This window comes from Crotalus tigris, unplaced genomic scaffold (assembly GCF_016545835.1).
Source record: "Crotalus tigris isolate CLP2741 ecotype Arizona unplaced genomic scaffold, ASM1654583v1 scf7180000023746.1698619, whole genome shotgun sequence".
Lineage (NCBI taxonomy): Eukaryota > Metazoa > Chordata > Lepidosauria > Squamata > Viperidae > Crotalus > Crotalus tigris.
The window spans coordinates 1,534,610-1,552,196 of record NW_024100155.1 but is presented as its reverse complement, the minus strand read 5'-3'; the positions used below and the strand labels follow the sequence as shown (position 1 = coordinate 1,552,196).

Sequence of the window (17,587 nt, the reverse complement as noted above, 5' to 3'; positions counted from 1 at the left end):
TCTCAACATCGTTTTTACATCATGGCGACCAAAACTGGATGCAGTATTCCAAGTGTGGCCTTACCAAGGCCTTGTAAAGTGGTATTAATACTTCACACGATTTTGATTCTACGTTGGAGAGCCCAGAGGGAAATTTCTGGCAAATGAAATTTGGCTTCCAAATCAGAGAAAATAGCCCTGTGCAAAGAACCGTCTTAAAGCTTATCCTTAAAGAGGAAAAAAATGTTTATTTATTTACTTATTTGACATTGCCACCTTGCTTTCTTGCAGCTTTGCAGAACTGCCTGGCCTAAATTTAGAACATGGCAGGAATCAGCTGCCCTCCTTAGGAGAAGAGAAACTCAATTTTGTTGAGAGAGGAGCCAGGAGGAAGCAGGTCTTTTTTGCCTTCCCCGTCGTTGACAAGCCTAACTATTCCTTTTGTAGGCCGGCAAAACGCTTCTCTTTCGCTATATGCCGGAGAGCTATAATTAAGGTTGCATGCAAACTAAACATTAGCCAAACAGCAGGGTATTTTAGAAGTAGGTTTTGCCTTGGATAATTCAATTTCTCTCTCTCTCTCTCTCTTTCTCTCTCTCTCCTTCTCAGTTTCCACTCAACCTTCAAATTTCTGGTTATGTGCAGCCCAGATTGGCCAGTGGCAAATGCTTCAAAACTGGGGTGTTCCCCCCCCCCAGCTGAGGTTTTTTTTTGGGGGGGGGGGGGTTAGACATCGGCTGGTCGTAAAAACCAGACACTGAAGTCTTGTGATGGGGATTGGATCCGGCTTCCTTAAAGTTCCTGGGAGAAGCAAAACTGGGGAATTAATCGTGCCAGCATTTCACTGCCAATGTGAGGTTGTTCTGCTCAGGCGTTGGAGAACCGCTCCCATCAGCCCCGGCCAGCTTGAGCAGGGTTCACCAGGGATGGGAGTTGTAGTCTCAAGGTACTTTTGGATCCCACGCTGAACCGAAGAACAGATTTTGGGGCGCGTGGCTTCGACTCTTCTGTTGCAAAGCAGGAATGAAAATAAGGCGGCTTCTTGCCGTTTTGAGTTAAGGATGGAGGTGAGGAATATTGGCGCTCAAAGAGAAGAGAAATGTTCTCACAATTTTGGGTGGAGATTTCCCCCCCCCCGGGCGATGGCAATAGTCGTCCTCCTCCTCCTCCTCCTCTTTCTCCTCTTCCTCATTTCTTCTCTTCTCCTCCTCCTATTTCTCATCTTCCTCTTCCTCCTCTCTTTCTCATCCATCTCCTCCTTCTCCCTCTTCCTTTCTTCTCTTTCTTCTCTTCACTCTTTCTTCTCCCTCTTATCTCTTCCTTCTCCTCCGCTACCTTTTTCTCCTACTTCTCCAACGGTTCCTTCCTCTTCTACCTTCTTTTTCCTCCCCTTCTCCCTCTCCTCCTTCTCAATCAGAATAGAAGGAAGCTTGGAGGTCTTCTAGTCCACCCCCAATGCACAAGCAGGAGACCCTATCCCCTTTCAGAAGACCCTATCCCCTTTCTCCCTCTCTTCTTTTTCTCCTCCTTCCCCTTTTCCGTTTTTCTCTTCTCCTTCTCCTCTCTCTCTCTGCTTCTTCTCCTTCCCCTTTTTCTTTCTCCTCTTCCTATCCTCCTTTTTTCTGCTCCTCCTTTTCCTTCTCCTCCTCCTTCTCATCTTCCTTCCCCTTCTCTCCCCAGCTGGTAGCCAAAGCAGAACTGCCACAGAATGGCCAGTTTTTATGTGGCATTTCCCACCCTCACATAAATCTACTTTTCTTCTGAGTTATCATGAGAACAGAGGAAAAACAGCTGTTTTAAAGAAATGAGGATGGGTTTTTCAAGGGGGTGTGTGTGAAAATTCTGCCTGTGGTGCTTTTGCAGAAGTTTATTTGCAGGGAGAGCAAGACAGATAAACCCAAATCAAGTCGGTTTCCAAAAACTCTTAACTTGATCGATTCTCGGAGCTGACGTCAGATGCCAGAAGTTAGATTACGGGATCCGGTATCTCGGGAAGGATGTCCGAAATTACGTCTATTCACAGATTTAAAGCCCACTGAGATGGATTAAAGGGGCCTTGCTCCCGATTCAGCAGATTTCCGCTTTTTTCCCCCCATAGAGGAAAAAATAAAATAATGGACAGTCTTGGAGGAACTACAAACATAAATGCGTAATGTATGGCTGGGTTTTTATTGCCCCCTGGTGAGAGCTACTGGCCTCACATTAAAAAAAATAAAATAAAGAAGTGGGGAGGAAAAACACTGCCAGAAATGAACCTCTTCCTTGCAAGCAATTTGGCTGGTTCGCTTCTTCTCTTCCTTGGCGCTTCCGTTCCGCTAAATCAGAAACTCCTCTCTTTCTATAAATACACATTGGTCAGATCCCTTCTTGATCTTTTTCAGGATTCCTATAAAGCCGCTGATTCACTGTTTGGCAACAGCAATCCTTCGGGTCCCATTCAGCCCTGTCCTTGGCCCGGCTTCCATTTCGGTCTCCGCCAGTGAAGAGAGACGGATTCTGCTTCAAAGGGGTCAAAGAAAGGGGTGGTCTTCTCAAAGACCACCACCAAGGTGCTGAATTTTTCTTATTCTTTCTCTCTTGTTCCGAATCTTTACCGCACAAGGATCTTTCTCATCCTGCCTTCTTATTAAAGATCGTCCTCCATTTGCAAGCATTCGTTTAGGGACCGTTCCAAGTTACAACAACACTGACAGCTTTATTGTTACAGGGAAAAAAACAAAGAATGGCTGCGGGACTTGGGTTTGGCTAGTCTAAAGAAAAGAAGAAACAGGGGCGACATGATAGCAGCTTTCCAGTATTTGAGGGGCTGCCACAAGGAAAAGAGGGTCTAATTATTCTCCAAAGCACCAGAGGGCAGGACAAGAAACAATGGTTGGAAACTGATCAAAGAGAGAAGCAACCTGGAATTAAGGAGAAATTTCCTGACAGTGAGGACAATCAACCAGTGGAACAGAAGTTGCCACCAGAAATCGTGGGCGCTCCATCACTGGAGATTTTTAAAAGAGGCTAGACAGTCACTTGTCTGAGGTGGTATAGGTTCTCCTGCTTGAGCGGGGGGGGGGGGGGGGGGGGGGGCTGGACTACTCCAAGGTCCCTTCCAGCTGTATTCTATTCAAATGGGGGAAGGTCACAGAGCAATGCACAAAGCCTGGGAATTTGCAACCGCCCAGATTGATATCTGCGGAACCAATGCTGCAGCATACTCTTTCCATCCAACCTGGCAATCTTGAAATTGATGATGGATTGATGATTTTACTGTGTTTTTTTTTTTAATCTGCTGGGGTTTTTTGGGGTTTTTTTTTTTACAATGGACAGTTTTAACATTTTTCAATGTTTTTGCATCGTGAGCCAACCTGGGGTCGTTGGGATACCTGACGGTGGCGGGGGAAGAAAATGCATAAATAAATAAATAAAAACTCTACGGGGGGATGCCCAAAGCTGGAACCCTATGCCGAAATCCTGTACCAGTGATGGCGAACCTTTTAGAGACCAAGTGCCCCAAAACCACCCCGCCCTGCCCACCTCCGTGCCCCACTTGCCTGCAGGGCCACCCACCGCTTCCACGGCCTCACCGCAGATCGGCCAGGCGGCCCAGCAGCGCCATGGTGGCCACATCCTCCGCCCACGCCCCGCAGCATTACCTGCGCATGACGGAGCGCGAGGGCGGAGTCTTGTCCCCGCTACCCGGCTGCCATGTCCTTGGCAATGCTGCTATGTGTGGGCGGCACCCAGAGGCAACTCTCCTCCAGGGGGGGCTGCTGGTGAGGAGGAGGCCGTGGGGGGAGGCAGGGCTGGGGCGACGGCACGCGTGCCCACAGAGAGGGCTCTGAGTGCCGCCTCTGGTACGCGTGCCATAGGTTCGCCACCACTGTCCTATACGGTGTGCACCAAGTTGGAGAAAGGAGATTTATTTTGGATTCGCTCAATTGTAAGATTTGTATTTGACACAGAAAATCATTTAAAAAAAAAAAAGAGAGAGAGAGAGCCTTGGAAGCAAGAAAGGACACAGCTCAGTTTACATTTTTGTTCAGTGAGACAGGAACTGGAGACGGCTTTTATTTTATTTCCCCAGCCCCCCTTCCAAAAAAACACACAACTTGTTTATTTTTCTTTTCTTATGGGGGGGGGAGGCGGGAGAAAAACAGGGAAAGTCAACAAGGACCGGACAACAGGAAAAATTGACGGTCTGGGTTTCCATCAGTATGACATTTTTTATATAGAAAGAAACAGTTACCATACTATTAAATCTTCCGTGTTTTTTTTTCCTTTTTCGTTTTCCTTTTCAGCTCCAAATTTACAGATGCAAGGTCTAGCTTTCTACAGAACACAACGAGAAACAGCCACAAGAACGACAACGACAACAAAACCTAAGACAAAATGAAGGTGGCAACGACGCCAATATACCTCGGTCTGTTTTTTTTTTTCTTCTTCTTCTTTATCCTAAACTAAAGCCGATGCTGAAACGGGGGTTCTCCTATTGATAGAAAAGCTACGCCAAATAACTTTCTTCCATCAGGTCTTGTCGCAACCTGGAACTTCTGGCAAAGAAGCCAGGCTCGCTCGCACATACGTTCCCCCAAAATGCACACATTTTTTAAAAAATTTTCTAGGCTCTGTTCTTAAGACCAAATGCACTTGGCACACACGTACAGGTATATATATATATATATATATTTATATATGTATATATATTATCTAAAAACTACTCTTCAATTGTACACCCTGCCTTGCCCCCCGCCCTCCGCACCCTGTATAAGTTGCTAACGAAACTGTGGGTTCCAAAGAAAAATCTGGAGAAATATTTAATGCGCTTTTAAATTAAATCGGCGTTGATGCTGTACCAATTAACCAGTACGTGCCCTGTGTTTATTTGTTCTTTTCCCTGCAAAAGGAACATTGCCCAAACAGAGGTGAGGGCTGTTAAGAGACACTCTAGCACCTCTGAGGATTTTTTAAATAGTTTTACTCATATATATATATATATATATAATTACAACTTCTTTAAAAAATAAAAGAGCACCAGTTATTTTCACAGTGAGAGGTAGAATCAAATTGAAAAAGTCTGGCCCTCTCTCTTTCTCTCTCGTTTTATCTTTCTTTTCTTCAATTTAGCACCAAAGTTTCTTCACCCCTTTCCACTTTGGGGGGGAGGAAGAGACATCTCTCTCGCCCCCCCCCCATATCCAAGGGATGTTTTCATTTCCAAAAGGAAGAAGAATCTTGCTGGCTTTTATTTAGATTTTTTTTTCCTTGCCTTAAATAATATATATATATATCTATAATTTTTCTCTCTCTTCTTTCTCCTCTCTCTGTTTAATATTGCACATCAAAATCCTTCCTGTTCCAGAACAGTGAGCAGATAAAAAATAATCTTATAATAATATGATGGCAACTGTTTTGTTTTTCCAAGTCCCTTCCCTGTCTTGTCCAGCAAAACCTCTGTTTTGATAAACGACCTGGATTCCGGAATCGTGTGCTTGGGTCACCCAAAAGCTGGGTTTTCTGCAAGCAACTGTGTTTTGTTTTTTTCCCCCTCTCCCTTTGGCTGAAGGAGAGGAGGGGATGAGTCCATCTGTAGGTAGAGAATGTCAACTTCCAACTGGCCATCTCTGAAGTTGCTTCAGGCCCAACCGTGGTCCCCCAACCCCAACCCTGGGATTCTTCTGAACCATTTCTCCCAGGGCCAAGATGGAGAGGCTGAACGGATCCGCAAAGGCTTCTCGTTTGACGTGGTCCCAGTGCTGAAGCCCCCACAGGTCTCGGGGGGCTGACAGAGGTCCAGGTGGCCGAGTCTCCTGGCCGAAGACGCAGCTTCTCTTCTGAGAAGCTGAAGTGTGTGTGGAGCACCACAAAAAGTTGATTTCTAGAGGAAACACACTGGCCCAACTTCAAGGAAATACTCCTTCCCTGGCTTGCTTGACGGAAGGTTATACACACCCACGATCGGGAGCCGCTGGATGTCGTACGTCCGGAAGGTAAAGAGGGTGTGATGCCACTGACCGTCTTGAATCTGATTGAAGAGGAAACCTGATGGTTACACCGTTAACGCACGTGGGGCTGGAGGTAGGAAGACCCAACTGCCCCAAAGGGGGGAAAAATGAGAAGTTCATTGCAAAGCCCTTCCCTCGTCCTTCCCCCCCTTCCATCAAACTTTCCCTTCTGCCTCAAATGGATCATCAAACAAGACAAGCCAACTCTTCCCTCACGCCACCAATGATAAGGTCAAGTTATCCGACTTTGGACACATTATGCCAAGGCCCAATTCCCTGGAGAAGGATCTGATGATGGGGAAGGCTCAAATTATCTGATGTTGGACACATCATGCCAAGGCCCAATTCCCTGGAGAAGGATCTGATGATGTAGAAGAATGTAGAAGAAAAGAGAAGAGGAGGGTGATGAGCAGGAAAGGTGAAGGAACTCAATAATGGTGGTCATGGAGGCAAGCAATGGAAGATCTGAAAGACCAGGTTAGGATCAGATTGTCCTTGGAAATAAACTCTCTTTTCAAACTTTCCTTCTGGGTCTAATGGGAAAAAAAAGACTTGGAAACAAAAAACGGGAACTCTGATTTTATATACGTTGACGGCAGAAGACTGCTCTGCGTGCAAACATGGAAGGATGCTTCGATTCCCACCGTGGAGGCATGGCTACAAAAGTTGGTGGAATTGGTGGAGATGGCTAAATTGACCATTTTGGTAAAAAGAGAAGAATGTAAGTGCCTTTGTTTCTACTTGGAAACCGCTTCTGGACTTTGTGCTTGAGGTGGGAAAAAAAATGACACTACGATTTTGGGTTTTACTGATTAGATTGCTTTGCTGATATAGAACTGGCTAGTACGTACTACTCTGGAAATGAAAGAAGTTGAGGTTCAATGTTAATGCCTTATTTTACTGCAACAGTTGGAAGTCAACGCCTTTTTTTCCCTTTCTCCCCCCTTTCCACACTTCTCTTTCTCTCCTTCCCCTAACCTTTGTGACCTCTTATTTGCTTTTGTATCTTCGTATTTTGTGTTATAAGTGAATAAAAATCGTTTTAAAAACCCCCTGTTTCTCTGGCTGCTAGGAGTCAAAAACAATGGCACATAATCTGTCCGTCCATCCATTCATCTGAAGTTCCATCGTGGACATCCATGTGAAGGCTAAGATGGTAGCTACAATAATCCAAGATCTTCCCCGAGTTCCACTAAATTTCTTGGCAGCCTAAACGGCCTTAAAGTGGACTTCACGGTCCACAAAAAACACAGATATTTCACTCACCCTTCTCTCTTCTCTCCATCTCTCTACTCCTTTTTCTCCTTGTAGCCATCCTGCCAAGTTAATGATACCGAAAGGAAGGGATATGTGTGGCCACCATCCAGAAGGCTTTGAAGAAAGAGGGTGCAAGGATCAAACTTTTTAGCCATTGGACCTCAAGATCTCTTTTGTGAAGCTGCCCTTTATATATATATATCCAGGATGGAAGGTCTTCTGATTGAAATTCTTGCGACTGAAATCTCACAATTGAAACTATTTTCCAAAGCACCAGAAGGCAGAGTTAAGAAGCCACAGATGGAAACTCATCGAAGAGACGAGAACTAAGGAGAACTTCCTAGCAGTGAGGACAGTTAACCAGTGGAACGACTTGCCTCCAGAAGTTGTGGGTGCTCCATCACTAGAGGGTTTGAAGAAGAGACTAGATAGCCATTTGTCTGAAGTGATATAAGTTTTCCTGCTTGAACAGAAGGTTGGATTAGAAGACCTCCAAAGTCCTCACTCTGTTATTCTATGATTCTTCCCAGAAAATAGCACACACACACACACACTTATATATTGAGACTCATTCAGCAATAGCAGTCGCTGTCTCTACATTATGTAGTTATATCCCTGCTCCAGGGGAAAAAAGATAGTATCGAATAAGACACAGTGTCCTGTTAGTGACTGTGGTGGATAGGATGGGCATAAAAACAGAAGGAGAAAAATGCTGTGGTGGATAGGATGGGCATAAAAACAGGAGGAGAAAAATGCTGAATATGTGTTTCTCCAGAGCTGCTGTTCTCATGCTCCACTTTCCCAGGATGCTTAATGTACAACGTAAGCAGCAACAGCCACAACAACAGATGCAAAGAGCGGTCTCTTGCATCATATCCAGTTTCGTTTTTAGAGCTGAGCAAGCGTTCAATCCATCCAAGCTGCCAGCAGGGGACGCTTCTGCTTTTCTCAGAAAGTCTCTCCTCCCACCGCTGGGTAGCAGAGAGAGACAACCTGAAGCCTTGTAGATGCTTTCACCTCACAGCTCTCACAATTTTTGGGCAAGGAGCCATGCTGACTTGGGCGAAGCAGGAGTTGAAGCGGAGCTGTCTACCTCTGCTCTGGGTAATAAAACAACACCTTCAAGACGTAAGCAGATGTAGTTTGGGGAAGGAGACCTGTCAAGGGTAGTTACTTCTAGATCGTGATTATGAAATCGCCATCATTCTGATGGTCTTCTCTAGGGGGTGGTAGCACCCAACCCTTTCAACTCTGTTTTTTCCCCTGGAGAATTTCCATACCTGACAATTGTTTATCACCACGTCCGGTGTGAGCTGCCCTCCCTGTTCGAAGAGCTGCCCATTCCAGGCCTTGAAGCGTAGGGAGGCCCCTTCTGATGGTCCTTCTGGCCAAACCGGTGTGTTCAAGCAATGGATAGTGATGTTCTGAACGACTTCAGAGCTCAAGAGGTGAAGGAAGTTCATTTGTACTCTTCCGATATCGAAGTCCAGCTGAAGAAGGGGGAAAATTCAAGTTAAGGATAAAGACGGAACTCAACGTTCTGGCCAGGAGGAACATCTTGAGACCTTCGTCCATACAACTATTTATATACATTCCAGAGACCTTTAACTACACCTAAGCAGCCATGTACAGGAGATATACGAAACAATAAAGGGGGGGGAGATCTAATATACTTGGCTATCCACTGGTCAGTTAAGCATAGATTTGCACTAAGAAACATCCTTTCCATGGACACAGTAGCTTCCTGCAGGGGGCCAAATTATTCTCCGAAGCACCAGAGGGCAGGACAAGAAACAGTGGTTGGAAATTAATCAAAGAGAGAACAATCTGGAATTAAGGAGAAACTTCCTAACAGTGAGGATAGTTTACCAGTGGAACAGCTTGCCCCCAGAAGTTGGGAGTGCTCCATCACTGGAGATTTTTAAGAAAAGATTAGACAGTCACTTGTCTGAGACGGTATAGGTTCTCCTTCTTAAGCGGGGGGCTGGACTAGAAGACCTCCAAAGTCCCTTCCCGCTCTATTCTGTTCTGTTATATTCTTATTCTATTCTACTCTACTCTACTCTACTTCTACTCTACTCTACTCTTCTACTCTCTTCTGTTCTATTCTATTCTGTTCTATTCATTTTGGATTTCTATTCTATTCTATTCTATTCATTTTGGATTCTATTCTATTCTATTCTATTCTATTCTATTCTCTATTTTTGTGAATGAGTCCAACAGCTTTAACTACAAGACCCATTCACAAAACGGCGGCATTACTACTTCTTGGAACAAGAGATGACATGCCTGATATTCTGGCCAATAACGAGGCCCAGGAGAATCTCAAATTCTCAATCCTGATTCTGTTTAGACAGGGAAAAAAAGAAGAAGAAGAGATTGCTGAGCTTATTCACAAATTGTTTTGCTCCAGGCTATATATTGCAATTGCCTGAGTTATCCCTGAAAAGAATGCCTCGTTTTCAATTGAGCCAAAATACCACTTGGTCTTTTTTTTTTTTTTTTTTTAAATGTCATTGGATAGTTATTCCTTTCCAGGCTCAGCTTAAGACAGAGCTTCTTATTTTGAAAAGCTGAAACAGTTGGAACGTGGTACTTACGATGAGGATAAGCAACGTGTCAGCAACACGGGCACTGAAGCACGTGCCAGGCTCCCCATCCGCCTGTTTTTAATTTTTTGCAAAGCTTTTTATGGCATTGGGGGGGGGGGAAGGGAAACTGTGCAGCAAAGCTCTGGATACTTTATCTGCCTTTCCAAGAATATCTCTGTGCCCTACGTAGAACCACAGGCATCCTCCAAAAATGGCCTTCTTTTGAGAGTGTTCAATGGGCTACACATGAAATGTCGCATTCCAGTGGATTTCCTAGGAACAGCATGTGCTTTTTTTTTTTAAGAAATTTTATTGGTTTTTTAGTTTTTAAAACAAAGTGTTCAAGACACACCGTGGTGTTAGGGTAAAAAACATCAAAAGACAAAACATATATACGTAATTCAATCAATACATCAAATATTTCCTCTCTTTTTCTCTTAGGTAACATAATTTATTTAAAATAGTCCAATTCTAGCTTAAATTTATTCAGCCTATACCTGTTTTTAAAGCTTTAGAAATTTACACTACCATAATCAAATTAACTTTAAGTACAAACATTATCAATACGGATATCGCTTCCAAATATATTCCAGTTCCTTGATTTTATCATAAATCTTATTTAATTCTTCTTCCACTAATATCCCTTAGTTAAAATAAAATATTAATCTATCCTATACATATCTAGTCCATCAATTAATCAATCTCTTTAAGCTGACAGAAGAAAATCAGACCTTAAGTCATTTCGATCCATTAAACAGAATTCAAATTACATCCAATTAATTGTCATAACTAATAACATCCATGTTATCAAACAAACAGATTATCTTATTAGATAACTCAACATTACATAATAATTTTCTTACAAATAACCCTATAGTCCTAAAAAAGAAAAAAACACACACTCTTATTCAATTTAATATGTATTCCATTAATCACCCCTTTTTCTCTTACTTCTAACTCATAGTCTTAATCCTAAGTGTGTGCATTTAATGTACCTTAGATGCTGTGATAGGACTGAGGCAAGTGTGACCTCCTTGGGCGAAGTTGCAGGTGACCTGAATGCTGTCTGAAGAACAGCCAAGATTTGGGTCAATCCAGTAGACGCCTGAAGGAAGAAGACGAGAGAGAAGCAACAGGTGAGGCCAGATCCAGTTATACTGATATCTTTGAGAAGGCCACTGATTTTATCAAAGTTCTGGAGAAGAACAGTGTGGGAGCTACCAACGTTCAGACCTTCAAGATTAGATCTCTTTTGTTCCAGCTCTGAGTAGTAGATAGGAGTCTCCTTTCATCTTTTGTAGTAGATCATCATCATTGTGGGTGCTCCATCACTGGAGGCTTTTAAGAAGAGACTGGACTGACACTTGTCTGGCATGGTCTAGGGCAGGGGTCTTCAAACATGGCCCTTTGATGACTTGTGGACTTCAACTCCCAGAATTCCTCAGCCAGTGTGCCTGGCTGAGGAATTCTGGGAGTTGAAGAAGTCCACAAGTCATCAAAGGGCCATGTTTGAAGACCCCTGGTCTAGGGTCTCCTGAGTAGAAGACCTCCAAGGTCCCCTCCCACTCCGTTATTTTGTACAGAGGAGGTGTAATAATCTACACTCCAAAATGATTCTGCCTGTCCTGTCAGATCATCTAGAGAAGATGGCTCATCCCACGTGAAGAAGAAGGTGGCAAGACCAGGACACTGTAGAAAAGCCTAATCATGTAAATCTTGTGGCTCTGCTGCTCCTATCTTTCAGGAGCATAGTCAACGTTTTCTTGAGAGGGGCCTTCGATTCCATTTCCCTCACAAAGAAGGGAGAAATGGCCATCTTACACAACTCTTTTGTTGTCCTTTTCTCTACTGTTTTGTTCTTTGGGGTTTCAATTCATCAGGAGATAGGTTGAGATTCTTCTGGATGTTCCCAAGAGTTGTTACATTTGGGCAGAAAGTTCATGGAGGAGTGAAATCTAGACCTTATGGCTTCGTTCAGCTTTGCCCCAAATTGGTACAAATCTAGATACCCCTATGAAATCCATCCTCCTCCTCTTTTAAGACATCATGACTGATGTAGACCTTGGAGAACATGGATTTGTCTGCTGTCCATCCTGGAGCAGAAGGCTTACCATCCTGCATCTTTTGTTCACAGTTCATGAGGTCTTTACAAACACGGGTAGGGTTTTCTTTTGTCCCCAAGGGTCTCTTGATGCTCTGAATGAGGACACTGAGGTAGTGCAAGGTCTTAAAGATCTCCCCTCCTTGATCCATCACTGGAAGGTCCATCTGTTCGTAGCTCTGCCAGGAAAGGGAGAGGACGTTAATGGATTCCACACAGCGGCCAATCCTTTTATCCCCCCGTAAGCATGTCAGAAAGTCTTCCTTAAAGATCTCAGAAGCTCCCATGGTTTACCTCAGACCTGAAGACAGCGCTGGCAATCAACGTGGAGTGGAAAGCTGCAGCGAAGTCATCTTGCCCCTGGATTAGTGGAGAAAAGAAAAAGATATGGTAGACTTGAAGAAGGAAGCCCCTGCAGATGGGATACTTGCTCTGTCTGGATTAACGATGGAATCTCCTGGGCGGAGATGGTGAGGCTTAAATGAAATGAGAACCGCATGGACGCCTGTAACCCAATCTCCCAAAGGTTTCGTGGTTTTATTTCGGTTTTGAGGCAGTCCTTGGTGCTCTCTGAGCTTGTTTGTTTTCTTGCAGACATTTCATGACCTTAACTAGACAGCATCATGAGGGCTAGTAAGAGCACTCCTTACTAGCACTGATGTTACCTAGTTAGGGTCATGAAACGTCTGCAAGAAAACAAACAAGCTCAGAGAGCACCAAGGACCCAAGAGTCATCGTTCTCTTCTTGTTCTTCTTCTTGTTCTTCTTCTTGTTCTCCTTCTTCTTCTTCTTCTTCTTCTTCTTCTTCTTCTTGTTCTTCTTCTTCTTCTTCTTGTTCTTCTTCTTCCTCTTCTTCTTCCTCTTCCTCATCCTCATCCCCATACCCCAGTCCCTTCAAACATTGATGACATTACCTAAGTAAGTAATGAAACATCTGCAAGAAAGCAACCAAGCTCAGAGAGCACCAAGGACCCCACAGTCCCCCTCCTCCTCCCTGAAAAACCCCACTCTCTTCTAGCATTGATGATGTTACTAGGTTGGTAATGAAACGTCTGCAAGAAAACCACCAAGCTCAGACAGCACCAAGGACCCCCTCATTTCAACCCTGAGCTACAAAGATTGTCCTTCATTGGTATTTTGGGGGGTTTTTTTCAACACACTTCCCAAACCTGCAGAACTCTAAGGCCAATGAGGATTCGGAAAACTTACCAATGCAGCTTGAATTCCTGGTGGGCCCTGCAAAGATAAGAGACAAAGTTGGAAGAAGCATTAAGCAAGTTAAATCAAGAGCAAATTCTTGGCTACGGATGGCTGCGGATGGCTAGCAGGAAGAGGGAAGAGGTCAAGGTGGAAAAGCTTGAGTTGTCAAGAAAGAACATTGCTTGCGTCCGGGTCCCACAGCCCAGATGCAGAGAAGATTGGGCCACCATCGATTGCTTGGGTTTTCTTTGTAAGACAAACAGAACAAAAGCCCCAAATCATGATTTGAAATACCTACCGGTGGGCCAGGAGGTCCTCGGGGCCCTGGGATACCCTAGGAAGACAAGAGTCAAGATAAACCATGATTGATCCTTCAACCTGAACAGCCGGTAGCTGAACTGGAGATGCAAAACGTCACTATGTATGAGGGTAAAGGGAACCTCTTTTCCAAAGTTGTCTTCCTCTTTTTCACACACACACACACACACACACACACACACACACACACACTGTTCTTTCAAGAGGCAACTGGATTTTCACCTCTCATCTAAGAAGCTTCTTCAATTTTGACCGAATGGTGGGGAATGGAAGGATGTAGATTCCATGCAGTCCTCTGATTGTTAGTCCTTCTTTCTGAGAGTCGTTGAGGCCACCATGACCTCAGGGTCACCTGAATCCTGCAGTTTGCAAGTCCACTTGCCTTTTGAAAGAAAGCAGCTTTGGGCCAACCATGACCTGGGTGACTAGGAATCTCCGTAGACTTTTTCTTCACCCGCTTCCAAGGACCTTTTCATCTCTGCGCTCCATCTGTGATTCTCTCGCCTGGACTAAAATGTTGCATTCTATTCTTTTTAAGGCAGGGGGTCTTCAAACGTGGCCACTTTAAGACTTGTGGACTTCAACTCCCAGAATTCCAGAATTCCTCAGCCAGCCATGCGGAGGAATTCTGAGAGCTGAAGTCCACAAGTCTTAAAGTGGCAAGTTTGAAGATCCCTCTTTTTAAGCAAACTCCATATTTTAACCCAGAGAGGATCACTCTTCATTGGCACTTCCCTAAAGCCAAAGCAGAATGATCTGATTTCTCTCTCTCTCTTTCTCTCTCTCTTCAAACAGGAAACTTTTCAAGGATGGCTGAAGAGCTTTCAAGTCTTGGAGTGGAAGGAGCAGTCTTGACGGGACACACAGCCGTACTTACCTTTGGACCTTGGAGACCCTGAAAAAGAAAACAGAAGGAGTTGATTAATTCATTAACAGTTCTCAGTTGATTATTACAGCCATGGGCACAACACATCAAATTAAACAATCAACTGTGGAATATTTTTCGCACCCGGGGCACAGCATGGGCAACACTCACCGCTTCGCCTTGGCTGCCTTTCTCTCCTTTAGGACCCTGAAAAGGAAGTGAGAAAGGCACACTTATTAAATGTGTAAGACACCTAATGAAAACCTTCAAAGTCTCTGAAGCATGTGTGAATTGGCCGTCAGTGTAAGGAAGGTCGAGAATGGCTTGCCTTCGGGTGTTGTGGGCGCTCCAACACTGGAAGTTTTTAAGAAGAGATTGGACAGCTATTTCTCTGAAATGGTATAGGGTCTCCTGCCTCAGCAAGGGGTTGGACTAGAAGACCTCCAAGGTCCCTTCCAACTATTCTATTCTATTCTATTCTATTCTATTCTATTCTATTCTATTCTATTCATTTTGGATTCTATTCTATTCTATTCTATTCTATATTCTATTCTGTTCTCTATTCTATTCTATTCATTTTGGATTCTATTCTGTTCTATTCTATTCTATTCTATTCATTTTGGATTCTATTCTATTCTATTCTATATTCTATTCTATTCTAGTCGATTTATTCTATTCTATTCTATATTCTATTCTATTCTATTCTATTCTATTCTATTCTATTCTATTCTATTCTATTCTATTCTATTCTATTCTACTCTACTCTACTCTACTCTACTCTACTCTACTCTACCTTGAGATAAATTTGCTAATGTTAAGAAGAGGAATGAAGGATCAGGAGAGACACTTACAGTGTTTCCTGGTCGACCTGAAATCCCAACTGGACCAATGACACCTTCTTGGCCCTACAAAAACAAACCATCAATCAAGGTTGCACACGTATTCGATGGATAGTCCATACCACCAAGAAGATCTTCCATGTCTCTTTCCCAGTTTGATCTCCAGCCCTCTTTTCCTGGGGTAGTCCACCCAGCTACTAGCCATCTCCAATCCTCCTTAGCTTTTGACTCCAGATGAGGCTGGGAGCACCACCTTGCTTTTGGATCCATAGCACCAGATGTGTATCACAGAGCTTTCTCATGTCCAGAAGCTCATCTAAGGCATTTGGACTTTCAGCTGACCCAACAAAGGCTACCAGACCCAGAATAGGAGCTGCTTCTTGCTCCAGGTATCTCACCTTTTCTGAGTAGAGGAAATATTTATCAGGGAAGGAAGGTGGAGGAGAAGACCACTCACCTTCTACCATCCCATCCCTTGGAATAAATCTACTCCTTCCTCAACAGAGTACCTACTTTTCTGCTGATTCTTTAGACTGATTCCATCAGATAAGACTGACTGGTTGAGGAATTTGGTGATGTGGTGACAACCTGGTAGGACAGGGCTAAACGTTTTAGCCTCCGAGAAGAAAGCTGTCTCCATCACCATTACCACCAAACAGGTCAAAATCTGGTCCTTTTTGCTGCCCAATTTCAGCAGCCCAGTCACGGGGTGTGCAGAAGACACGGACGTCGAGCTGAATGCAGCTCACCATCTTTTAATTGAGAAGAAACCAGCTTCAGAGAGCTGAAAGTCAAGGCAAGAACGGTGAAGTCAACTCACCCAGATTCCTTGAGGCCCTTTAGGGCCCTGGATGCCTTTGAAGCCAAGATCTCCAGGTGGTCCCTATTGAGAGAAAGAAGTATTGGGTGAATATACCAGGTCAGAGCACCATCCACCCACTGGGGCATCATCTCTTTCAGCTATAACCTTCCGCTTTTGAAAAGTAGAACCATTTCAAATCATATTTTAAAAGATCCCGAAGTGGGACGATGCCCTACATCCAGGTTGCAACAAGCTCTGCTCTTGTTTCTCTCTCTTTCCCTTCCTTCTGAATTGTGCCCCTGTCCCCAAACAGAAATTGAAGCTATACCCAAAATAGGTGGCAGCAAACAAACTGAGCCCATTTCTAGTAGCTGTATCCTGACCACTTTTCATAGAGACACGATGGAGAACGTCTTAACAAACGGCATCACTGTCTGGTTTGGTGGTAGCAGAGCCTCAGATAGAAGGTCCATACAGAGAGTGGTAAGGACCTGCCATTCCAATTATTTCATTCTCCTATTCTATTCTATTCTATTCTATTCTATTCTATTCTATTCTATTCTATTCTATTCTATTCTATTCTATATTCTATATTCTATATTCTATATTCTATTCTACTCTTCTATATTCTATATTCTATATTCTATTCTATATTCTATTCCTTTCCATTCCATTCCAATTATTTCATTCTCTATTCTATTCCATTCCATTCTATTCTATATTCTACTCTACTCTTCTATATTCTATATTCTATTCTATATTCTATTCCTTTCCATTCCATTCCAATTATTTCATTCTCTATTCTATTCCATTCCATTCCATTCCATTCCATTCCATTCCATTCTATTCTATATTCTATTCTATATTCTATTCCTTTCCATTCCATTCCAATTATTTCATTCTCTATTCTATTCTATTCTATTCTATTCTATTCTATTCTATTCTATTCTATTCTATTCTATTCTATTCTATTCTATTCATTTTGGATTCTATTCTATTCTTCTATTCTATTCTATATTTCTATTCTATAATTCTATTCTATATTTCTATTCCATTCCACTCCACTCCACTCCATCCCATCCCATCCCATCCCATGACAGGAGTTTGTTCATGACTGGTCCCACCAACCTGCGCAGCTATCAACCATCTGCAGCTGCCATTTTGAGAGCAGGCTCACCGTTCACGGTCAATCTTTCTATGTAGACACATTTCACCAAAATAAGCCCTGTCTCGGATTTAAAGAACTTGTAATGACACAATTAGGGGAACCACCAACTCACCTTTGGGCCAAAGAGTCCAGCAATCCCTGGAAACCCTGATTCACCAACGTCTCCCTAGAAAGATTTTTTTTCAAGGAGCAGAAGGAGAAACAACAACACAGAGATGAAGCCAAAAATAATAATAATAATAATAATAAACAGCCTGAATTTCCCTTTCGTCCTTTGTGAAATTGGCAAAGAACAAAGGGCCCCAAAACCCAGATGGAAATTTAGCTCTCAAAACAAAGTCATCCTCTTCTCCACTATCATAGTTTGGCTTGGAAATAGGTCCGCTCGTCTCTTCCAGCTTCTGGAAGGACGGCAAGTTTTGCTGCAGTTGATGTCTTAATCTAAGCCTGTTTGGCAGAGGCTGATCCTCGGGAATA

At 43.5% G+C, this 17,587-nt stretch overlaps 1 protein-coding gene across 5 annotated transcripts in view; it reads right to left on the bottom strand.

The window, feature by feature from the left end:
- Window positions 1-4,413: 4,413 nt before the first annotated feature.
- The window catches only part of COL27A1 (collagen type XXVII alpha 1 chain), a 129,670-nt gene continuing 116,496 nt past the window's right edge, over window positions 4,414-17,587 (bottom strand). For 4 of the 5 annotated variants that reach the window (XM_039321563.1, XM_039321567.1, XM_039321568.1 and 1 more), the window contains 12 exons: window positions 17,223-17,276; window positions 15,961-16,023; window positions 15,153-15,206; window positions 14,473-14,508; window positions 14,314-14,331; window positions 13,417-13,452; window positions 13,128-13,154; window positions 12,213-12,278; window positions 11,929-12,097; window positions 10,813-10,922; window positions 8,507-8,716; window positions 5,849-7,340 (listed from right to left, as the gene is read on the bottom strand). In XM_039321563.1, coding sequence (XP_039177497.1) covers window positions 7,179-7,340; window positions 8,507-8,716; window positions 10,813-10,922; window positions 11,929-12,097; window positions 12,213-12,278; window positions 13,128-13,154; window positions 13,417-13,452; window positions 14,314-14,331; window positions 14,473-14,508; window positions 15,153-15,206; window positions 15,961-16,023; window positions 17,223-17,276 — 1,005 coding nt within the window. In that variant the 3' untranslated portion in view covers window positions 5,849-7,178. Of the gene's footprint in view, window positions 7,341-8,506; window positions 8,717-10,812; window positions 10,923-11,928; window positions 12,098-12,212; window positions 12,279-13,127; window positions 13,155-13,416; window positions 13,453-14,313; window positions 14,332-14,472; window positions 14,509-15,152; window positions 15,207-15,960; window positions 16,024-17,222; window positions 17,277-17,587 lie in introns of all 5 variants that reach the window. The other variant, XM_039321566.1, reaches the window with a different exon arrangement.